Source organism: Cuculus canorus, chromosome 5 (genome assembly GCF_017976375.1).
Source record: "Cuculus canorus isolate bCucCan1 chromosome 5, bCucCan1.pri, whole genome shotgun sequence".
Lineage (NCBI taxonomy): Eukaryota > Metazoa > Chordata > Aves > Cuculiformes > Cuculidae > Cuculus > Cuculus canorus.
The window spans coordinates 14,768,114-14,793,164 of NC_071405.1; the positions used below are offsets into that span (position 1 = coordinate 14,768,114).

Genomic DNA, 25,051 nt, shown 5'->3' on the forward strand with positions numbered 1-25,051 from the left:
CTGGTTTTACACGGGACCAGGAGTGTTTTATCTTGGTGTAACTGAGACCACAACAGCCTCCTTATCTGCCTGATGTTTATCATAAATGTCAGACACTCAAACTATAGCAATATCACTTAGAAATCCAGGAAGGTTAAATAAACTTCTCTGCAAGCACTCGTCTCACGTCTTTAGACAGCTACTGATAGTCTTGCATTTAAGTTATTTATTGTCTTAGTTTACTCCTTTATCATATTTAAAAATAGCTCCAAATTAAACCCTCAAATCTAATCAGCCCTCAGTGTTTGAAGTCTGGATAGAGATCAGCTCTCTCAGCTGGTCTCTTCTCTTTCAAGTGGACTAAGCTGAACCCCAAATACCATGGCAATGCCGCATCCTTTCCCTTGACATTTTTAGGCCACCTTTATCAATTATTCATTCCTTTTTCCCCAGTGACAGATATTATTACTCTTTCTTAATGTGCCCGATGACAGAAGACAAAGTGTGCTATGACAAATGAACTCCTAAAATACAGCATTATTTTACAGATTGCTTTTTCTGTTTTTGATGCATTAAGTGAGTGGGATACATGGGTATGCAAGATGTGTAGCAGCTCTGGGCGCGACTCACTGAATGACGCAGATTTTCTTTTTTTAAAGGGTGACTATGAAGGTGAAAACGTCGAACCAAATGACAGAAAAGTAAGTTGATATAAAGGGGGTTAACATATCCACAAGAGTCCCAGCCTGAAGAGTCACTTGTTGGAATCTAGACGTTTGCCAAGATTTCCCAGGAAATACCACAAAAAGGCACTGAAATGCTAAGCAACAGAAGTGCAGAAGGACTTTCCAGTGTTTAAATTTAATAGAATCATAGAATTAGGTAGGGTTGGAAGGGACCTTAAAGATCATCTAGTTCCAAATCCCCTGCCATGGGCAGGGACATCCCACTAGATCAGGCTGCCCAAGGCCCCATCCGACCTGGCCTTGAACACCTGAATGTGGAATGCAGTACGGATATGTATAAATTACCAAGCTCGATAACAATGCATTTCTTGCCATGTTAGTAGGAGTATTGACAGCATTTATATATAACTCCTTGTAAAGTTCAAATGATGTCATTTCAGGCCGGCTCTGATGAGAATAGGCTCAGTCATAGCCTGGTACCCATATCTGACATAAATCCTCCTTCACTTCACAGTGAGCTCCAGTCTCAGCACTGCAACCTTTGCTGAAATGATGTGCTGATGACCTGGAGTGTGAGGATCAGGATTGAGAGGGTGGCAGTTGGAATGGAAGCATAAAAGTTACGAGGAAAGGCAAAGATCGAACATTTATCAGAAATGAGACATTCTTAGCAAAGCTTTGATGTGCACTGTTCAGCCAGAAACTGCCCTGTGGATGTATACTGATGCGTCGCTTCACTTTTCGCATAAGTCTGGGGTTTAAATTGTGTTTTGTTGTCTGTGTACTGAAAGACTCTGTTCGTTGTAGAGTAGGAATTATTCTAAGGAAATACTTTTCATAAGAAAAAGCAAAACTCCTACGCTTTGTATAAATGTTGATTTCTTAAATTCAGAGTGCAATTATGACATGCTCCCAGTCACAGTTCCCTGAAGAAGACAGGCCTTTTTTTCTGTGTATCGGACAACAATTGAAATAGAGAGGTTATGACCAGTTCTCTCATTTAGGTGCTGTTACATTTGGGTGCCATATATGTTGGGCTTTCAGAGCTGAAACTTTGCCTTTCCAGTGTGTTTCATGGTCATGTCTCTACAGTAATGCCATGGGCCAGCGTGGGCTCAGGCTGTAGGAAAAGCAGATCTAAAGCCTTCTAAGCTGGTCATATAAAAATAGGTCCCCAAATGTAAAGGTCTGCTGGGCGTTGAGGTGCAAATGTCTCATCAAAAGACAGCAACTGTTATTTCTCCCCCTCTATTGATTTGTGCTAAAAATACCACGTACCTGTCATTTCATTACTAGGCAATGCATTGCTCAACCAAAAATAGGATGAAAGCCCATGTTTTCTCAAACTGTCTGGATTATCATCTTTATTACTAACTTTTCAAACCTCACGAATTCTCTTGTTTCACAAGTTCACTGTGTGTTTCGAAATGTTTACATTGGCTTTTGACTTCCAGTTCCCTCAAATAATCTTTTGGTGTGTTTTGGCATGTGTTTTCTGGCATCTTGAAGCTTTCTTTAATCTAATCCAGTGCTAGGCCTGGCTTTGCCTTTTTTAACAACAAAATTAAAGATTTGGGGCATAGAAATGATGTAAATATTTAGGGCTAGGGCGTTGATCTCCTTTAACCATGTCTTTGAAGCTTTGCTTTGAATATCAAGCTGATAAATGTCAGGATAAATTAGATAATTCATTTGTACTTCAACCACAAATTTGATTTGAAGCACTGTATAGAACTGAAACATGGCACTGATGCACAATCTCCTTAGCTTAGTACTTTCCTGATATGCCTGACAAGCTTAGATCATAGAAAAGGAATCTAATTTCCAGCACAAACTTAGCTTATAAAAATGAAGTAAAAAAATAATAAAAGGAAGGGTCTTACTTGGTGCACATGGATGTTGAGGTGTCCCGAGTCATTAATTGCTTCCCAGAGGGATCGGCTGGCCTTAAACTTTTGGAAATGTGTTTGAAAGACACCTAAAGCAGAATAACAATAAAATTTGCCTGTCTTTAGATTTCAATTTCTGCTCTTGCTCTTGTAAGGAAACTAATAAAGATTAATGATTTGGGGTTGCAGTGGAGAAAATCCACAGTCCACTTATATTTTTTTATGTCATATTTCTGTAAAATTAAAGAGGTTGTGATTTTTGAATGTCTTGAATCATTTGCGTGAGAAATACAGGGAGTCAGATTGGAAAGTTTGTGTTCATGGTTGGAGAGAGAGTTGCAAAGCTACTCTACAAAGGTTGTTTGCTGTATAACTTCTTTGTGATAAAATGCGAGAGGTCGGAATGGATCCAGGACTGCCAGTCTGCCCTCCCTTGCATTTGCTGCATTTCACTGGAGAAATATAGGAGGCTGACATATGTCAAATTTCTAATGATAAAATAGCCTACAGATTTAAGCAATAACATCCTGTTTGATCTGTTCTTCTATGAAGAAGATTAATAACGTTGCCCCCCCCGTAATGATAACTGGTCTAGGTCTCAGTTCCCTGTCGCAGTTTCTTCCACAGCTGAGCTGGTTCCAAGGTCTGGAATCTTCTGCCTTTATTTTTTTTTTCTGTTTTACTGAATGTTCGATATAAAGAAATACCTCAACAATAATCAGTTCATGCTCTTACATCTAAGGAAAAAGATGATGCTGTTGCCAAATGAATTAATGAAAACAGCGGTGATGTAAGAACATCTCCGTGAGATATCAGTAGTTGGTCCAGGAACATCCTGCTACCAAGTTCATGTCACGGGGTTGAAGCAGGGAGAGAAGCAGTAAAAGGAGACCTGACTTCACAAGCAGATGTAAAGCTTCTCTTCCCCCTGTCCCACAGAGGAGATGATAGCTGGGTGACCAGTGAGCACAGTTCATCTTCACCAGTATTTTTTGTACATATGCTGATTTCTTGTTCACTCTGTTAGCTGAAATGATTTAAGAAAAAAAATCAGACCTGAGAAGCTCTATTTATATATTTCTTGAAGTAAAGGATAAGCTGAAGGTCTCAGAGGAACCAATTTTTGTGAGGGATTCAATTTTATAAATCACTAATGCGGATCATTGCTTTCCTTGGCCCGTATCCTAACCAAAAAGATGAGTAGAAATCATTATGTTCTTTTAGTTTAAAGCTGAAAAACTCTTAAATGCAGCCTTTGAGGCTCCTCTGCACAGCACCTATTGATGGATGCTGAATATTATAGTTTGCATATGAAAACAAACCAGTTTATTCTAGTTTTTTTCTGCCTTGTAATTTAAAGCATATTTGTCTGCCACATTCATTCTACTAGACATAGATCATAAAATCATATAGATCTATAGATCATAAAATCAGGACATAAAACCTCCTTGTCCCTGCTATAGTTATTCATCGGTCCAGTTGCTGAAGAGCCTTTTAATGTACTAGAATTCATCACTCTATTATAGCATGCCAAATCATCAAATCTGTTTTTAATACTTAATGCAGACTGCGTGTATTGGCAGATTGTGTTGAAACCACAAAGTGGATCCACAGCGTGAGCTCTGCAGGTGCTTTAGCTTTCACCTTGCCTTTCTGTTTTACAGCTCCTGTGTGAGGAGTGGGCGAGCTATGGAGTCTTTTACAAATATCAGCCAATTGACCTGGTGAGGTGAGAGTTCAGCCCTTAATGTCATGTTTCCACGGGGCAGCATTGAAGTTGTGCACAGCGATGCTCATGCTGATGTCCCTGAGCGGATGCCACCCTTGGTGCCATCCCAGGGACTCCAGACAATGGGAAGTTCCCTGGGGAAAAGGAGATAAATTGGTGTATCCCACCTAGTGTGAAAGCTTGCAGAGAAAGTATTTTTAATGAATTTTGTTTGCTCATGGTGATAGACGAGACTCTTTGCAGAAAACGAGGCTCTTTTTTATGAGGATTAGCTCACAAAAAATCCAAAGATACGAATTTACACAGCAGAAACATGGGGGAAAAAATTACTGATAGGACTGACTTGCTTTCATAGTGACTGTATGTCTGGATTGACTCCAAGCACCATGAGAAAGAGGGTCCTCTGAGAAGAAAACAATTCCCACAGTTCATCAGATCTTACTTTCTCCATGCTTAATCCAGCTGCGATTCATAATTTTAGCCATGTTATATTTTAAGAAATAGGAAACATTTCTCTCATTTCTTTTTTTCTAAATGTTTTTCAGAAAATACTTTGGAGAGAAGATTGGACTATATTTTGCGTGGCTGGGAGTTTATACACAAATGCTTATTCCAGCTTCGATTGTAGGGATTATTGTTTTCCTATATGGCTGTGCAACTGTGGATGAGAATATACCAAGGTAAAATAAATAAATAAATAGATTCTATTGTTGGAGGCCACTAGAAACTAAAAGCTACCTTACTCTAGAGATGTTTTGTTACTACTATCTAGGGTGAGCACAGGGGAAAGTATGACTGCCCATTTCTATGGCTTGTCCTGTGCCACCCACAGCCTGACACCCCAGTTGGTGTTTCCTGGCTGTGGCTTCTCCAGCTGGTGCTTGGTGGAGTACAGTGTGCTCCCACCACTTTACCTCCTCACACCCCACACCTTATCTTTTGGAAGCTATGCTTAAAATTAAGCCTCTTCTACATGGATGGAAGAAGTTGGGGAGCTTGCAGTCCCACTGATTTCTGCATCAAGTAAGTGATGGAGCGGTACCAAGGGCTGCGAGTGGGCAGCAGAGCTGCAGCGCATTTCTAAATCGTTAGCGTTTATTGTTAATATTGCTTGTGGAGTTTGTATTGCTGTACTGAAAATAATTTTTGGCTGGTTTCTCAGGTGGTTTTCTTTTCCCTAACTCAGATCATTATGTTGAAACAAACCAATAAAATACTGCTAATGACAGGATTTAGTGCTTCCCGTCATAAAATGCTGAGGAGGGCATTGTGTGACATAAAGATGAATCAAGACTACACATGCCTCAAATAAGCAATTTTGGTCAGATTAACAAAATCTTGATGTCATGCTATTTTTAATTTTTTAGTAAGTTTTGTATTATAGTATTATAAAGCCCTGTAATTTTGCATCATTTGCCATGCATGCATCATCAGCTGTAGATGAAAATTAAGTGGTTCATACAACAACCATGAGCCCTGGGTTAATAAAGCAGATAATGGATACCGAAAAGCACATTACTTTTGTGTTCATTAAGATTGCTTTGTTCTGCTTCCAACAGTTGAAGGAAGTCAAAAGAAGAGTCACTGTTGTTATTTCACAGATGGAGTGCACAGCAGATAGATTGGTTGAACTCCAGTCTCTTCATACTCAGCAGTCCCCTTGTACCTTATCTATTGCTTTAGTTGGTAGTTCAAAGCAAGAATGATTTTAATTCTTTATTTTTCACTGTGAAGTAGAGCATAGAGCCTTATGCCTCTCACAATGCTATCTCTTATTCCCTGGAATAGAAGTAGGACTGGGATGGAGGGAGACAACAACCCTGCATAAGGATTTCAGCCCCTACAGTGGTGTAGGTTACAGACAGAGCTGGGAGGCCCTGTGAGGGTAGAATCTGATGGTCCTACAGACCAGAAACAGGTGCTGTGCAGAGCAGCAAAGATCATTGGAACATGGAAGATGAAGCCATACTGACCATACTTTTTCCATATCTTGTTGCTTCATTGCAGTATGGAAATGTGTGACCAGAGAAACAATATCACCATGTGTCCCTTATGTGACAGAACATGCAGCTACTGGAAGATGAGCTCCGCTTGTGCGACTGCTCGTGCAAGTCATCTGTTTGATAACCCTGCAACTGTCTTCTTCTCAGTCTTCATGGCTCTCTGGGGTAAGAGGATATATGCCTTCATGTTAAGTTTTTAATTACTTAAAATACAACAGGAAGAAACAGAAAGATAAAGCAGTGTATTTATACTGAGGCAGTTAATTATGTAAAGAACTTGTCTTCTTTTTTTCCTTCTTTCCCATGAAACTGTCACCCCCAAATTTATATTCTGGACTGAAGGCTAAAATTCAAAGGGTTGTTCAAGATGAATATCAAATGAAATTGTTAAGCATCTGTCATAAAACTGCTGCGTGGTTATGTCAAAATTTCATTAACAGGATTGCTTAGCTTGCCAAAAAAAAAAAAATCTATTTGCAGAGCCAGCTTCCACTTTAGAACATTATAGAAGAAATGTATTAATGTTTTCTGGGGTTAAGGGAGGGCCCTGCAGGGAAGTGTAATGGCCTTTAGCGTCTCAGGACAAACCAAGATTGATTCTTGAGTGTGCTCTGAGATGCAATTAAGTTTATCAGCAAGCAGACATCACATGTGTAGCCCATGAAGTGGAAGCTGTGGCATTATAGGTCTTTTTTTCCAATGCTGACTGCCCCTGTACTTTGAGCGCATCACTTAAGCTTTCTTGGCATGTCTGCAGAACTTGGTTAAAATATTAGCCCTTGCAGGAAAGCTTTGTGAGAATGTCTTCAGGAATGGTTATAGAGGGCTTTTCTCCTCCTTGCTGGAGGAGGCATGGGGACCGCCTTGCTTGGGCCCCCCAGTACCAGCATGGATGCTGGAGGAGAGAATCCTCCTGTCATTCTCACTGCAGACCAAGAGAGCCTGTTAATATAACTAGGAACTGATCGGGTCCAACCCCCATGTTTGTAACTGGGAGCCCTACACAGAACAGCTACAGAGAATGGGGAAATGTGCATCATTCCTTCCAGCTTTCAATTCTGATAGCCACGTACTCCCAGCATATATGTGAGCAGCACCAAGATGATGTTTTTGCCCTTCCTTGTACACCTGATTGTGAGTTAGCAAATAGCATGTTTTTATTATATTTAATCCTAAAGCCATAGCCAAAGTTTTTATTTGTTCTAGTATGTAGAGAACCATTTTTACATTAACATTTAACATTAATCTGAACTCATTTTAGTACAATTCAATGTAATTCAATTTAGAGCAGTGCCTTTTTGACCAAGGTCTCCATTTGAGGTGACTGTGTTTTAGATGCAATGCTAAGAGCTCATTATCAAATATCATAAGGAAAAGGATAAGGATGGTCCTGCAGAGGGATTTTGAGAACAGTGGGGAGCTGGGAGCTCTGCAGGTTCATTGGGAAAGCTGGGAAGTTTGGGGATGTTGAACTTAATAGGCAGGGAGAAGGGATCACTCTCTTACAAATAGTCTTACTGTGTAGCATATAGGGAGAAATGTGATATACCCCAAAGCAGGATGTGTTGTCTGAGACTTTAAGTAGCCTGATTCTCTCACGGAGAGTCAAGTATAGGTTTCGATCTCCCTTATTTACCATTGTTGTGAACCCCACGTGGATCTTGGCACGTAATAAATACTCTTGTCCCAAAAGTAATGCTGTTTGCATCCTTCTCCTTAGGAAACAACTATGGGTCCTTCTATCCATTTTTTACATTCTTGGGCAAAGTAAGGTAGAATGGCACAAGCCAGTTTCCATGCTCTCTATGAATATAGTCAAGCTTAATTTCTGAGGTAGTTTTGGAATGGAATGTGAAATTCTTCAAGTTTTCAGGGTCAACATAAAATTTTATTGTAATACAATATCATATAAAATAAATGTTGTTTCAAAAGGTCTTTCTGAATTGAGAAAATCAGAACTTTCTCCACATAGTTTTGAATATGCAATATTGAAAATGTTATTTCTAAAGGATTTATCAAATGTTTTTTAATTAATTTAGCACTTTATCTTTTATGAATACTATCACAAATTGTCTGTCTCCAAATGTAGACACAGTTGAAGTCTCCAGTGCCATTTGTGAGCACCTCTGTGTGTAATGGGAAATTTCTTAGGTTCATGTAGTTGAAGAGTTGAGGCAGAGGAGACCCAAGTAAACTGTTCATGTGACCCAGGGCATCCTTAGCGTAATAAGAAAATTAGCCCAAGTTCAGGGGTATTACCGTAAGCAAACATTTGGCCAGGCTAGCTGTGTGTGGTGGTGGTATTTTAACACTCCGGAGAACTCCACTCACAAGCACTAAAACAGCTACAGCACCAAACTGAGCCTGGGTCAGAGGTTCAGCATTTAAACATGGACCATAACCAGCGCTGTTTGTTATTAAATGGCATTAAAAATGTCAGAGAATTCAGATAAGATCATCTGGACAGTAACCTTTTGGAATGTTTTAGCTCCACTTATGTTTATGGGCCCAGATGAAATATGGAAATGGAAGTACACTTGGCAAAGTGGTGGCGCTACCTGGCACAGAATCACAGAATCACTAGGTTGGAAAAGACCTCCAGGACCATTGAGTCCAACCATTCCTATCAACCACTAAACCATGCCCCTGAGCACCTCATCCACCCGTCTTTTAAATGCCTCCAGGGATGGTGACTGAACCCCCTCCCTGGGCAGCCTCTGCCAGTGCCCAATGACCCTTTCTGTGATTTTTTTTTTTTCTGATATCCTGCCTGGACCTCTCCTTGAGGCCATTCCCCCGTGTCCTGTCCTCTGTCACTTGGGAGAAGAGGCCAGCTCCCTCCTCTCTATAACCTCCTTACAGGTAGTTGTAGAGAGCAATAAGGTCTCCCCTCAGCCTCCTCTTCTCCAGGCTAAACAACCCCAGCTCTCTCAGCCGCTCCTCGTACGACTTGTTCTCCAGCCCCTTCACCAGCTTTGTTGCTCTTCTCTGGACATGCTCCAGAGCCTCAACATCCTTCTTGTAGTGAGGGGCCCAGAACTGAACACAGGATTTGAGGTGCGGTCTCACCAGTGCCAAGTACAGAGGGAGAATAACCTCCCTGGACCTACTGGTTACACCGTCTCTGATCCAAGCCAAGATGCCATTGGCCTTCTTGGCCACCTGGGCACGCTGCTGGCTCATGTTCAGTTGGCTGTCAGCCATTACCCCCAGGTCCTCTCCTCTGTGCAGCTTTCTAGCCAGACTTCTCCTAGTCTGTAGCACTGCATAGGGTTGTTGTGCCCCAAGTGCAGGACCCGGCATTTGGCCTTGTTAAACCTCATCCCATTGGCCTCAGCCCAGCGGTCCAGCCTGTTCAGATCCCTCTGCAGAGCCTCCCTACCCTCCAGCAAATCCACGCTTCCACCCAGCTTAGTGTCATCTGCAAACTTGCTGAGGGTACACTCAATGCCTTCATCCAGGTCATTGATAAAGACACTGAACAGAGCTGGACCCAGCACTGAGCCCTGGGGGACACCACTTGTAACCGGCCTCCAGCTGGAGTTAACTCCATTGACCACTACTCTCTGGGCCCGGCCATCCAACCAGTTTTTCACCCAGGAGGGTGTGCGCCCATCCAGGCCAGAGGCTGACAGTTTCCTAAGCAGAATGCTATGAGAAACTGTGCCACACAGAAAGTGTGGCACACTTGAGGGCTTTTGAAATGAGCTGGCTGTGTTTCAGATGCAGCCTTTTCATTTTGCATTGCTCTAAGTTAGTGCCACGGGAGGATTTATAGTAGCACTGAGAACCAGCATCTTCTTCATTTTGTGTATTTCTTGCTCTACGTGGAAGCTGCAGACCCCAGCATGAGAAATGCTGGCAGCAGGGAGAGGGGAGGCAATTCCAGGACCATGACACAGACCCTCTTAAGATACAGCTATGGTCACCCCTAATTTACAGGAAACCTATGGGTTGTAAAGGGGCTCAGTTATAAGTTTTGCATCTAAGTGTTTCACTTGGAAGGCAAATGGATGTCGTGACCGTAGCCTGATTCCAGTCACAAAGATGTTCTTTCCTTGTGTTCAACTTTCTTACCCTCTCCCTGCCTCTGTGTTTCTGAGCACATCTGTTAGTAATCACTGCAGGGAAACTCCCCTGGGAACACCATTTCTTGGTAGACTTGCCTCTTTCATAATCACTTATTTATTATACAGCACTGGTGTATTCCCAGTATCTAAATATGTCCTCTGAGAACTTGCTCGGTCTCAGAGGCTGATAGACTGATATAGACTGAGATCATTCATAAGGACTCAAGAATTGCTTTAATGAGGTTTCTTTTCTGTAAGTTGTCTCTATCAAAAAGAAGATGGCAGCGTTTCTAATGATAAAAGCCCTTAAAGACTTCTTTAACAGCTGGCCAACTGCAGCTTTCATACTGTCATGAATATTTGGGTTTGGGTGTGAGGATGAGAGCTAAACGTACCATTATGACTGCTAGATGGATGTAATTACAATAATATAAAAATGCTTTATCTTGATATGTTTGAGGGAATAACTGTACCAGCAGTACAAGCTTGTTAAGTCATTCATATTTTTTATAGATAAAACACAGGTTCGTTTGGACTTACGGCTGGAATTATATGCAGATGAAGACCAACAACATCATTAATCACACATAAAAATATTTAAATAGCTTTGGGTGGCAGACTTTCTTACACCTCTTAAAAAATTGTAGGCATCTTTCTATATAAACTGTGGCCATTAAAACGCCCTTTATTTTAGCTTGCCTAGGTAGAAAGGTTGGCTCCTAGCATTGTTCAGCAGTATTTCTCAGATAGATGTTACTGTTGAATAAAAGAGCAACAAAAATGAAGTTAACCTGGCCGAATATATGCTACCATCCCGCACCTGCTGAGACATCTTGGAAGTGAGAGCCTGCAGACGCAGAGCAGGCGATGTGGATCGCAGCCATTATTGCCTCCCCAGACCCCAGAGGCTGATGTGATTTTTCTTTTTTAGTAAAATATTGAAATAATTGTTAAAAATGTTGTTTCAGCTGCTACCTTTATGGAACACTGGAAGAGAAAACAGATGCGTCTCAACTACAGGTGGGACCTGACTGGGTTTGAAGAGGAGGAGGTTTGTCCGTTTGGTTCTGACTCTTTAATTTCCACCGTGGCATTACTGATAGCTCCTTGCCCCCGAGCAGATAGACGTTACCTCATAGGGAGCTGCTCTGGGGGCAGTTCCATCACTTAGAAGAAAGGAAAATCCTCTGCATGGGCCATTTGAGGTTTTTACAACAAGGGTACATGATTAGTATGTCTTGTTGCCATAGAAATATAATTGTATAGCCAGAAAATCTAGTTGTTTTTGAAGTATTTAGCTGGGTCGCACCTAGCAGAGTGAGCATGGAATATACAGCTCAGACCTTACTCCTGGGCTGATGTCAGGGTGCTAACAATGAAGAACCTCATTCATCTCCCACTGCTGTAAGTCAGAAACAAATGTATTGAAGCTGATAAAGTTACAGCATGGTAAAAAAGCACTGAAAAATTCCCATTAACTTTAACAATGCACGATCAATCACTGACTTGGAAAATCCCTGACTTGGAAAATACCTAAGAAAATATTGCCAGACATGTGGGCTCGGGGCACTGGGAGGAAGACAAATGTGGAGGTGTTTTGGTATTTTTTAATTTGCTAAAAAAAATAATATCCTTAGCCAGATTTATACTAAATGTGTTAAATTGCATTAAGGGCAAAATAGCTGAATCTTTAGGAACAAAGATCCTAAAAATCAATGATGTTTTAGAAGGAAAGGAGAAAATCCCCAGCCAGCTGAGAAGCTGTATCCCACCTTTTGTTTTTTAATTTTATCACCTTACAAAAAAAAAGGAGACCCCTTCCTAGCCTATAACCCGTTCCCAGTCCCTGGACTCTACTGCAGTTCAGAGGTGCTGCAAAATCCCAACTGTGGGATCTGAACCAGGACCTGCAGGTTATACAGGCATTCACCACTTTGTTTGCTGGCCAGATGGCTTTTTTATATTGTAGATATGATTAAAAGAAGCCCTTGTCACATCTCTAGAGTTCTAAATAGATATACAACAAATACACGTGAAACAAGAACCTCGCCAGCCCTGGGTTTAGCAGCTTGAGGAGCCTGGCACAGTTATTGTTCCCCTCGCCCCCAAAATCTTTCTGCTTAAAATGTATCTTCTTAATATGTTTATCTCCTCCGTAATATATTTAGGCATGCTATGCCAACAACCTCTGTGCCGTGCACTTTGCTAGATTGTACCTGTTTACTGGGAAAGAATATAGGGATTTATTCCCTGGATACTGTACTACTCTTTTATTTTTGGTAACTAGTTGTTAGCATACATGAAAGTAGAAAGGATTAACTGTATCTTTCCAATCATGTCATCCCCTTCATGTCTGAGTTCACAGCTAGAACAGCAGCTGTTAATAAAGTATGTTTTATTCTTTGTTTTATGTAGTCAACTCTGGGTCAGTGGGTTTAGCAAAGAATTTAAGCCCCTCCTAGTTCTGATTCAGGAGAAATTTAAGCTAGTGTTGTGTTAAAGAGTCAGGGTTTCAAGTGATGCACTAAAACCCAAAGCATCTCATCTTCTGGTGTTTTAAGGGACACTTCGTTCATGCAATATTTGCAGGAAGGTTGATAAAGGTTGTAAAGCATGAGTAGACTGATGTTCTCTGGTAGTGTCTGGCCATCCACTATGTTTGTTTCATGTAATTTTAAAAATACAAATCCTATATGATCTGCAACAATTCAGTAATCAAATTTTTGTGTTTTTTGTTTTTTTTCTTGTTTTTCGTGGGGTTTTTTTCTGGTTTCCTGAAGGAGGCAGTCAAGGTTTGGAAAACTTTTTTTTTTTAAATCACTCCTACCTTTTTTATTACATGTCTACTCTTTAATGTCATCTCTTGATCTCCACCTTTTCTTTTTCAAGCATCAGATTTTCTTTAGATCTCCCACTGATCGCTTTGCCTTTACACCCTCCCCATCTCCACTCGTTCAGACTTTTTTCAGCTCCATTCTGTTTCCCATCCGATGCATAATTGTGAATCTTGAATCTTTTGTGAATGCATAATTATTGTGAATTCTGAATTCATGAATCTTTCCGCATCTTTTGGTTGTCTCTTACTTCTGAGTGTTTCCTACACCCTCTCCTTCAATGCACATGGGTAATCGGTGGATGCTGTCCGAGACAGGATTAGGGGAAGACTCCAACACACAGTTTTCTGGGATTGCAAAGCCGAGTGTTTTGTGTACTGACAGCAGATAGCTGTTTCCTTCATGAGCTGAGCATCACTGAAATTACAGTTAATGACATGCAAAATCTAATTTAATATAATACTGATTGTGCTGTATACTATTCTGTATCAAATTTAGTCTACATAGTGTTGCAGATGGGTCTCTCGTAGTGAGTGCAAATCATTCTGCGTTTGCTGCTCTAGAACGGTGAATGATATGGGGTTTAAGATCTTCTTTTAATCATAGTCAACTATCAGTTGACATGAGTGACACACAGAGTACATTAGAATTCAGTTAAAAGACTTGGAAATGATCAGGAAAATTACCTGCAAAGTTATATGTAGCTGATGCAGAAAATAAATAATTTTCCTTTTTATTGAATACGACTTATTTCACAGGATCATCCGAGAGCAGAATATGAAGCTAAAGTTTTAGAAAAATCACTGAGAAAAGAACACAAACATAAAGAGGTAAGGTGAAAATATTCATTTTTTTCACTTATAAAAGACTGAAAAAGTAGGTCGATATAGCAGGCACTGACCCAAGACTAAGAAATAGGTAAAAAATAAAGTCACTGTACACTGTGTTTAAATTCCTAATGTCTTTGGTCCAAGCATACATGGATTACTTGGTGTATATCACTGCACAAGACCTGATTAAGTCTAGAAATGTCTTTAATAATAGGATACAGATGCGTGGCCTAGGAAAGCTATTTGAGCCCAACTGATGGGCTGTTACTGCTACACTGACAAATCAAGCTTGAGAAGACTGTAAAACCCATCGTATTCTGTGCTAATATAAGTACCAAAAGCTTCTCAGGAGAGGTTCTCTGTCTTGCTAGACTTTGTAAATAAAAATATTACTAGAGCATCCATGAAGAGTACTAACACCTCGCCAAATTTCCTTGCCAAATTCCAGCTTTGATAACTTTCTGCCTTATAAAACATAAATTCCCTTTTGTTTCACTGAATAAGATAGCGCTCACTTCTGCTTTTAACTTGCTCTTTACATGGCTGTGAAAAAGGTGCTGCCAGCTATCCCAGGGGTGCGTGCCTCTCGCCAATGGACAGTGCAGTCCCTATAAGCAGCTCCTCTGCCCTCTCACTGAAGGCTGTAATTCCTTCTCTATTGCCGTCCGTCAGCAGCAGACGGCTTTGAAAAAGCTCCTTTTCTCCCCACAAACTGGTTTCCACCCTACTGGAGGTTATTCCCTCTTAACTTCAAGAACTCAGCCATTCAGATGACTGTTTTTTCAAGCAGAGAAGTAAAATCTCCTGCATAAACAAAACCTGTCAGCAGAAATTCCTCTTTTGGATCTGTTGCCTGTGGCACAGTAGCATGGAACCATGTCCTAAATTGGGATTTTCAAAGAATCATAGAATTGTTTAATTGGAAAAGACCTTTGAGATTATTAAGTCATAGAATCATAGAATAGTTTGGGTTGGAAGGGACCTTAAAGATCATCCAGTTCCAACCCCTCTGCCATGGGCAGGGACACTTCCCACTGGATCAGGCTGCCCAAGGCTCCATCCAACCTGGCCTTCAACACCTCCAGGGATGGGGCAGCCACAGCTTCCCTGGGCAACCTGTGCCAGTGCCTCACCATTCTCATAGTGAAGAAATTCTTCCTTATGTCTAGTCTAAATCTGCCCCTCTCCAGTTTATACCCATTGCCCCTCATTCTATCACTACAAGCCTTTGTAAAAAGTCCCTGCCCAGCTTTCTTGTAGCCCCTTCAGGTACTAGAAAGTCACTAGAAGGTCTCTTCAGAGCCTTCTTTTCTCCAGGCTGAGCAACCCCAACTCTCTCAGCCTGTCCTCATATGGGAGGTGCTCCAGCCCTCTGATCATCCTTGTAGCCCTCCTCTGGAGCCGTTCCAACAGCTCCACATTCTTCTTATGTTGAGGATTCAATATAAGTCCAACCATACCTGTCCACTACTAAACCATATTCTATGAAAATCCTATGAAAATACAACTGTGACAACCACGTTATAGTGAAATACAATTTAAGAGACAGCATACATAGACTGGACTGGCATTAAATTAAATGTATTTATACTTGAATACCATTGGGTCCCTCTTAAAAGATGCTATAAAGCCAATGGTGATATGTTCCTGTTGATCCACAGGATGCTGCATGTAAGCAGTTCTGTGTCTCATGCAATACTTTACTCAGCAGTGCTTTAAAATCCCTTGCAGAAGAGATAGAATTTGGGTTGCTGCCCTCATATGCTAGATAAACCATGTTGGAATGTAGACTTCATTGTACTCTGCTAAAAACCTGTGACGCAGTGTACTTTTGAGTATATTAGGAATTCAGACCTTAAATTTGGAAGACTGTAGGTTAATCAGACAAATAATGAATGGCCTGCAAATATCGGAGTATGAAAGTTGAGCAATTAAGAAAGGATTTATTTATTTATTTTTAACCAGATTATTTATAACTTTTGGGGCTGAGTTCAATTTGGATGTTACTAATTTGGGAAACGTGAGAAAAGGAGCTTTTTCTGAAAGACTCTGTAATTATCTTTCGTTGGGATCTGGAGTGTTAAAGTTCAAATTCAACAGTTGTAAGACAACTTGGAAATCTTCTTAAAGAAAAAAAAGTAGCTAAAGCCAAGCCAGAAATTGCTGATAGTTTTTCAAGGGAAGTCCAATTAAAAAAAAATGTTTGGGGACATTCTTTATATATCATAAAGGAAGAAGAAGGGCACAATCCTAAATTAAAATGGGAAAGTCCTTTGCAGCATCACTTGATCTACCCCAGAATTTGGGGCAATAGTTTGTCTTTTGTTGTTGTTATATTTTATTAACCTAAAGCTGAAACACAAAGCATTAAGCAAACTAATAGAGCATTCATTTGTGGCTAAACTGCTATCTCCACTGAGTCAGTAGAAAGTATATAGATTAATTTAGCAGTGCTTTGCAAAGCTATATTGCCCGATCCTCTTTTTGTTTCCTTTGACTGCCATCAGAAGCATCGATATTTTCCGGAAGAGACAGCAAACAAATGGAGACAAAGAGTTAAGACAGTCATGGCTGGGGTGAAATTGGTTCTTTTTATTCAAACTTATGAAGAAATTCAAATTATGAGTAATTATGGAAGACACAAATCAATTTGTTTTTGGCTGTTGAACCTTTGTTTAATATTCACATTCAGTTCTGGGTTTCTTCCCCCTCCTCCCCTTGTTTCTCCAGCACTCTTTGGGACACTGTTTCTATGCATTGGGAATGGCACTGCATGGCTAATCTTAGACTTTACCATCCTGGACTGATTACGTTTTGCAGTGGAGCATGACCCATGTGTTGAAAGAGTTGCTTGCACTTCCCTGAGACAACGTGCATGTAATAAAAATAGAATTTGAGTAATATTTTTGTGTTCATTGTAGCGTGTGCGTCATCTTCCGTAATGTTCTTTTTGTTGTTTATTTTCTGGTGTTTAGAAACAATTCCCGGCTTCAAAGTTTATGAAAGACTCTAGATGAGCAGTACTGTTCTAAATGGAATTTTCATAGCCAAATTCAGGCAGTGGTTGATTGACTGGATTAGGGTCTCCTGTAAAGAGTTATTATACGTGCACGTATTGGTGTGGTCCATTGAGTACCACGTGGATATTCAGGTAGTTAAAAATCACTCATGTTGAAGGAATTTCAAGACTTTTCACATACCAAAACAAGATTTTCCCTGCCAACTGTGAGTCCATGTCAGAATTACTCAGGAACAGACTCAATCTATGTTTCACTGGACCAGTTGTGCAGCTACAAAGCTGTGAAAATTTAACTGAGGAGGGAGAGGGAAAGAAGGAGAATCTTTCTAAGGAAGGCGAAAAAGAAAATATTTAACAGTAGGAGAGATCTTACTTCATAGTTTATGACAGATTATTTGCATGTTTCCTTCAACAAGTATACAGAAAAATCTGGTTTATTTATACTCGCAGTGCAGGCATTTGACCAGTTTGAACCTAGATACGGCATAAACAATTTGCCTGTGTGGAATTGTAACTGTAAACACTGTGTCTTTGCATCTGCTAACTGGTTGTGTATTTGCTAGCCTTCCCCCCCTCATCCGCCCTGCCCCCTCTGTTTTTGTCATGTGCAAAATCACGCACTCTGTCTTTACTAAATATACCCTTTTTTTCCCAAAAAAATTTTAGACGGATAAAGAAAAGCTGACATGGAAGGATCGTTTTCCAGCCTATTTAACCAATTTTGTTGGCATTATCTTCATGGTAAGCATCACCCAGCAAAACCTGAAATTAATGCTACCCAGTATTGATTTAATCAGATTTAATTTCAGTTCGGAATTATGACAGCATGGTGAGCCCGAGTATGGTATTTGAAGGCTTGTATGTAGATTCAAGCTGAAATAGTCTCTGCTTTAACCCTGGCTTTGTTTTATAATAAAGCAAATACCATGTATATGCTGTTGCTGTTAGGGCTGAAGGAAGTCCACTAATAATATAAGCAATTACTTTACATTTAGATGCCTTTAAAACAAGGATTTTGCAGGTGATAATGGCATCATTGTATCAAACTTTTCATGTGATGATCGAAATACTAGCAAATGAAGATCCTTTCCCACAGTTCATCAAAGTGATTGGGAGCCTTGATGTGGACTTGGGTGGACTTGGGTTGTGGCCCAGGTATCTCATTTTTAAGGTCATTGCTAAGTCCCAAGCAAAGTATTTATAGTTAAATCTTTCATAAGAGTCTATTCTTACTTGCAGGTTGGGCTGACGTTTGCTATAGTGTTTGGAGTCATCATCTACAGGATCTCGACTGCGGCAGCGCTGGCAATCAGTTCAACTCCCTCGGGCCGGTCAAGTGTTAGGGTCACCGTCACTGCCACTGCCGTCATTATCAATTTGGTTGTCATCATCATCCTGGATGAAGTATATGGCTGCATCGCAAGGTGGCTAACTCAGATCGGTAGGTTTAAATCCTCAACTGATGTTTGCAAGAGCAAACATCCAGTACCTGAAGGGAGCCTACAAGAAAGCTGGGGAGGGACTTTTTACAAAGGCTTATAGTGATAGGACGAGGGGCAATGGGTATAAACTGGAGAGGGGCAGATTTAGACTAGACATTAGGAAGAATTTCTTCACCATGAGAGCGGTGAGGCACTGGCACAGGTTGCCCAGGGGAGTTGTGGCTGCCCCATCCCTGGAGGTGTTGAAGGCCAGGTTGGATGGGGCCTTGGGCAGCCTGAGCCAGTGGGAGGTGTCCCTGCCCATGGCAGAGGGGTTGGAACTGGATGATCTTTAAGGTCCCTTCCAACCCAAACTGTTCTATGATTCTAATTTTTAAATAAGAAGATCAAAATGACTGGCTTTCATAATTAACTTCAAAGTGGTGAGCAAACCCAGGAAATTCACATGCGTGGCTAAAATTCTAACCAGCTACTTAAAAATACAGAAGCGCACATGGATTTGGCTTGATTTTTAAAGCTTTCCTTTCAGCAGTGGTAGTGCTAATATTTAGTCCAGTTATGAGGGATGGGGATGCAGTAGAAATTCCTATCCCTAATCTTGAGCTTCACTTTTCTTTATCACGCAATTACTGTTTTCACTTTTTGCCAATTTTGATTAGCATAAGGCGTGTCGATAAATGCAAAATCCTTGAGTGCAAAAATAGCAGTGTTGAAAAAAAAAAAAATTAATCATTCCAAAAAGCATCAGTAACAAAAGGTCCAGAAATCTTTTCTGATAAGTTCTTGTCCAAATGATTGTCATGGGGGTCAACCAAGATGGGGAATGAAATTGGAATCACTGTAACACATCTGAACAGTGGGATCCTCAGTAAATTGACCACTGACCTCAGTGATAGCACATTGCTTTTATATGTGTATATATATTGCTATAAATATGTACTTCTTTGTTTAAAAGATGGCTGATGTTTTCCAAAGTCCATATTTATAAGATTTTGAAATGCTGCAGACAAGATAATTCCTTAGTGTTTCTTATCCATGTCACATTGGTTCCAGAGGTGCCAAAAACTGACAAGAATTTTGAAGACCGGCTGATTTTTAAGGCTTTCCTGCTGAAATTTGTCAATGCCTACACACCCATTTTCTATGTCGCTTTCTTTAAAGGCCGGTGAGTAATGCAAAAGGCTGTTCAGGGTTTGAGCTTGTTGCTTATGAGACAGATATAGCTCAGCTAAGATGATAGTTGGATGCCAAAGCAAATCTAGTTTAAAAATTCTTCAGTATCTACCCAAAAACTTTGTAGCCTCATGGGATAAAGCAGGGACATGGAATTCTGCTGCTTCAAATTTGTTGAAGCCATTTTGTTAAGATAATTTTGTATGTTCAGACACAATCGCTCATCAGGCTATTTACTGTTGTCAATTTACCACTCTTGACTTTACATAATAGCAAATATCATCTCTTTTCTTGCAAATGGCGTGAAAGCACAAAGCTAAAATAAATATTCCATGTGGCCATTCCAGCTAGCGCAAAATGAGGATTACCTTAGAGGACTTCTGCCAAGGTGTGCCTATAATATTGTAGAAGACACGACTTGCAGTTTTACTGAGTTGTTTACTCAGTAAACAGGACTTACTCTTTAAAACGAACCCAAGGATTATTATTCTCATTCATTTTTTCAAGACTAAACACTAGGTAGTCCCACTCAAAAGCACAGAGTTTGACATAAGTGACTTTAAGAATCAAATATGACTAGTATAAAACACATATAAAGTTTATAATTCTAATTATTGTATCCTAGATTTGTTGGGCGTCCAGGAGACTATGTCTACATTTTCCATTCTTTCCGAATGGAAGAGGTAATTGCATTTTATGCTGTCATCACATCAGGTGGGAGCACCATCTGCTCCTGCCACAGAGATGCAGCACATGTTCTGATTGACGTTTCCTCTGTCCATCCCAGTGTGCTCCAGGCGGGTGCCTAATGGAGTTGTGTATCCAGCTCAGTATTATCATGTTGGGCAAGCAGCTGATTCAAAACAATTTGTTTGAGATTGGCATCCCGTAAGTAGCAACTTTTGTGGGGGTTTAGTTAAACACACGTTTTTCACAGTGTGCAATACACTGTGTATCCACTGCCCCTTGTTGCAAACCTAGTTCATAAGCTACACGCCAGATTTTTGCGGTAAGCCTGTGTCTGCTGTATTGCAAGTACCTGCATCCTTGCTGCAACTGCATCCAGCAACACCGGTGTCTTTGAGAAGTATTAGGCAATCTATTCCTTTCCTACTGGTTAGCAAGGGGCACAATACTGAATGTGTGAGTCAATTATAACCCTGTTTATGTACCCGTCTATACTGATCCCTGACACTGTGCAGTTTTGGGCGCCCCAGTATAAAAGATCGAAAGCTACAGGAGAGTGTCCAGAGGAGGCCCACAAAGTTGGTGAAAGGTTTAGAGGGGTAGCTGTATGAGGAGTGGCTAAAGTCGCTTGGTCTGTTCAGCCTGGAGAAGCAGAGGTTGAGGGGGTTCCTCATTGTAGTCTACAGCTTCCTCATAAGGGGAGGAGGTGGAGCAGGCACTGAGCTATTCTCTCCGGTGACCAATGATAGGACCCAAGGGAATGGCAGGAAGATGTGCCAGGGGAGGTTTAGATTGGATACTAGGAAAAGGTTCTTCACCCAGAGAGTGGTGGAGTACTAGAACAGCTCCCCAGGGAAGCAGTCATACACCAAGCCTGACAGTATTCAAGAAGCATTTAGACAATGCCCTCAATGCCCTCACATGATGTGAATTTAAGGGTTATTCTATGCAGGGAGAGGAGTTGGACTGGATGATCCTTGTGGGTCACTTCCAACTCAGGACATCTTATGATTCTATGACTTTTAGCTTGGTGTGGCACTTTCACAGTTTTTATGAAAATAGGGATGGAGCTTGTTGTGTCTGTGTTCAGTTAATGTAAAATAACTGGAAAAAGGATGCTAATTGAATCATTTTCATTTCCCTCAGAAAAATGAAGAAATTTATACGATATATGAAATTAAAGCGTCGGCGTTCTTTAGACCATGAAGAGCACATGAAAAAAAAGCAGCGCTATGAAGTGGACTATAACCTGGAACCTTTCGCTGGACTTACTCCTGAATACATGGAAATGAGTGAGTGAGGTGGAAAGAAGGCATTTAAACCATAATTATTTTGACTAATTTGGATGGAGAGCTGAAGGTTTTAAACTGTGAATTCACTGGACAATGGATATGAAGAATAATGTAATAATTGAAGTGTCTAGTCTCCGACTGTAGCATGTTTCGGGCAACCACTGGCTACTTCAGGCATGAATCATGCTCTCTTCTGTTCATGAGCCCTTACTTTAGCACTAGAGTTTATATGCTGTCTTTCAAGCCTTGTCATTGTCAAGTTTCAAATGCAAATGGCATAAACTTGAGATTGTGAGGTATATTTTATGATCAGTTGTACCCTACTTTGGAAATAGGTTACTTAATTCAAATTTGACATTCTGTATTCTCACACCGAGTTGTTTCTGTTTTCCAAGATCTGGACTAAATCTTCCAAGAGAGGTATGTACTGTAGACCAAGTTGTACTGTAATATCTTTCCTAAAGTTCAACTCTGTGCTCTGCCCTGGCTGGTTTGTGGATTCTTTGCCAGGAGACCTAAGCTATATGAAGCGTGAGTTAGCTATCAAGCATGGGGGCAACTGGCTCTTCAAGGCCCAAATGGAGCAGAAGTCAGGCCAACCATGCCTGATGCAAGAAATGGCATTTAGTCTGCCAGCAAGTGTTGTCTTGTTAAAATCTGGACAATGGCACTGATGTGATGTTGCATGTATTCAATAAATATTGCCCATCACCATTGAAACGATTGTCTTTTCTTTTACAGTTATTCAGTTTGGGTTTGTAACTTTGTTCGTTGCATCCTTCCCGCTGGCACCCTTGTTTGCTTTATTGAACAACATCATTGAAATCCGTTTAGATGCAAAAAAATTTGTTACTGAGCTGAGGAGACCGGTAGCAGTCAGAGCAAAGGATATAGGTAAGTGCATATTGCTGCTGTTGTCCTTGCTTGTTTATTCCTGGATTGATGGTAGGATATTATTATGCTGAGTTACTTTCATTAACAGGAAGATATTTATAGGAAAATTCAAACCATTAGACTATGGCTTAACTGTGAACTGTCACAGCTCGCTGAGGCTTAATTTTTAAGATAGAAATACTGGTGCTTTAAATTCAGATTAATATTTTATTAAGTAAACAATATCACTTTTCAAATCAAAATGATCAATACAGGAGCAAAATATCTCGCATGGTTCTGGACATCAACAGTCCTTCCTGGCAATACAGATTTCTTACAGAAGCAAAAATTTCTGCATTTAATAACCCTGACCGGGCTGCAGAAGTACACTTGGGAATAAGAGGAGACTGGAAAGTCCGTGGGTAAATGTATCCCTTCGTCCCTACTCAGCATGAACATCGGAAACGTGAAGCTTGAAAGTTGCGGTCAATATATCTGGTACTGGGCTCTGTGGCTGTGTGGAGCCAACAGACCAGTCCTCCCCTCACTGTGGAGGGCTAACAGCCATGAGTAGAAGTAATGAGGAAGCTATTTCTCCCAAATATGGGTTAATTACAATTCAAAATGTTAAAATAATTGTTCATATTACAGAGCCAGTCAGCAAGAGCAGAGAATTTTATGATCTGTTACCATACTCAGTGTTCATTCTGGTATTATGCAAGGAGAGTTAGTTCTTCCTCTGTCTTATCCTTGTGCCCTAGGCTTCTCTTGGAGTTGAAGAGGATGTCATGTTTTGTAATGCTACTGCCTTTGTGGTGACATTGCTTTGGGGATGTTTTGTGGCTGGTTTATTTGATGCTACACGCAAAGGTTGCTGGTGGAGATTTTGGGGAAGGTGTGTGGTTTTGATTTCGAGGGTTAATTCATTGCAATTCAGTCCTACTCCTGTGGGTGGAAGAACCCCACTTCTTTCAGAGACATCCCAAAGTCAGAGACTGCAAGATGGCTACAGATAAACCAGACAAGATTTAAGGGCAGGCTTCAGCTGAATTGGGAAAGGGAGGAAGTCCCACCTGCCAAAGGCAGTGGGTAACCACTGGCAGCTAGCAGAGGTCCACTGATATTGCAATATTTTTTCCTAAAGTTCAGCTCTATACTCTGTCCTGGCTGGTTTGTGGATGCTGTGCAGGAAGACCTAAGCTATATATGAAGTGTGAGTTAGCTATCAAGCAAAGGATTCGTCCAGGCTGGAGGAGTCATGCAGGAATGTCACTTTGTGTAAAGCCTCCTACATCTTCCTTCCTCTTCAGACCCAGAATAGAAGAGTGGCTCATCAGGGCTGTAACCACACAGATCTAGTAGCAGTCCTGTTTTTTCAATCAAGACTGAATTTTGAGTACTGAAACTAAGGAGACAGTAGACCAGTCTAGCTGGTAGACCAGTATGCTCTCCACCACGGGTGTGGAGGTTCCAGCTCCCCACCTGTAGATTTCTCATTCGCAAGTATTTCAGAAGTTTAAACAAAATTACCTGATGTTTTTCTTTTCTACGTATGTCAACATTCCTCTGTCTCATGTTTGCCTTTGTCTTCCTTAAAGGAGCTTTAGCTTAAAACCTCAAAAAACAGGCATGTAAGCATAGCTTTGGAAGACAGTCTTGGACTTCGGTTCCTTACAGGTCATTAAATTAATCTTCTATAATTTGTTCTTTCTAATTTAAAATATAACTACAGTTCAGCAAAGTCCTAAGTGCTCCTAATACTGTTAACTAAAAGTGTATTTTATCAAATTGTAACAAGAGCATTTACATGTTTGTTGTCTTCTTTAGGAATCTGGTATAATATCCTCAGAGGCATTGGAAAGCTTGCTGTCATCATAAATGTAAGTCATTTGGCATGGATAAAATTTTAATTCAGTAGGCTGGCTTTTCCATTCTGCTCTATTAGTTTTATTTCAGCATAAATCCCTTAAAACAAAGTGAAAGTAGATGATTTGGAAGTTTTCAGCAATATTAGAAAATTGGACAGAGTGTTTATTTAAGTTGTGGTGGTAGTAGCAGTAATGTAAACTAGTAAGTTGCATCTCTTTTCCAGAATGTTTTCATTCTGGGAAGAATGAGATGAGAGCATAGCTTCTTACTTTTGCTCTTTTGAAATACTAAGATCTTTTAATTTCAATGCTAAAACCTATTTAGGGTCTGTTAGTCAACTGGGTGTGAATTAGTTTATCAGACACTCCATTGAAAATCTCATCTCCAATTGCATTGTTGTCACTCAGATGCCTCTGAAAATCCCTTAGAAAACTTTAGGATGCCTCAATAAATTAATTTTTGTACTTATCTCATATTCTATTTGAAAAGCCATCCACAAGGACTGTCTTCATTGCCCCCTACGTGGGGAAAGAGGGGGAAAAAAAGCTGAATGACAAGCTGAAAACATGTTGGCAGTGCAGCAAAATAACAGCCGTGTAGGGTTTACAACCACGTGCCCATCGGCCCTCTTATTTTTTTCCACTGTTATCCAGACTGGAAATCCCTTTGCTTTGCC

At 40.5% G+C, this 25,051-nt stretch overlaps 1 protein-coding gene across 8 annotated transcripts in view; it reads left to right on the forward strand.

The window, feature by feature from the left end:
- The window catches only part of ANO1 (anoctamin 1), an 84,981-nt gene that overhangs the window by 53,281 nt on the left and 6,649 nt on the right, over positions 1 to 25,051 (forward strand). For 2 of the 8 annotated variants that reach the window (XM_054068342.1, XM_054068346.1), the window contains 16 exons: positions 639 to 680; positions 4,219 to 4,283; positions 4,829 to 4,963; positions 6,291 to 6,451; positions 11,325 to 11,407; positions 13,137 to 13,148; positions 13,949 to 14,020; positions 16,528 to 16,575; positions 17,706 to 17,780; positions 18,279 to 18,480; positions 19,535 to 19,646; positions 20,280 to 20,337; positions 20,442 to 20,542; positions 21,488 to 21,633; positions 22,375 to 22,527; positions 24,334 to 24,386. In XM_054068342.1, the coding sequence (XP_053924317.1) occupies positions 639 to 680; positions 4,219 to 4,283; positions 4,829 to 4,963; positions 6,291 to 6,451; positions 11,325 to 11,407; positions 13,137 to 13,148; positions 13,949 to 14,020; positions 16,528 to 16,575; positions 17,706 to 17,780; positions 18,279 to 18,480; positions 19,535 to 19,646; positions 20,280 to 20,337; positions 20,442 to 20,542; positions 21,488 to 21,633; positions 22,375 to 22,527; positions 24,334 to 24,386 (1,518 nt within the window). The remainder of the gene's footprint in view (positions 1 to 638; positions 681 to 4,218; positions 4,284 to 4,828; positions 4,964 to 6,290; positions 6,452 to 11,324; positions 11,408 to 13,136; positions 13,149 to 13,948; positions 14,021 to 16,527; positions 16,576 to 17,705; positions 17,781 to 18,278; positions 18,481 to 19,534; positions 19,647 to 20,279; positions 20,338 to 20,441; positions 20,543 to 21,487; positions 21,634 to 22,374; positions 22,528 to 24,333; positions 24,387 to 25,051) is intronic. The other 6 variants (XM_054068343.1, XM_054068347.1, XM_054068344.1 and 3 more) reach the window with 3 other exon arrangements.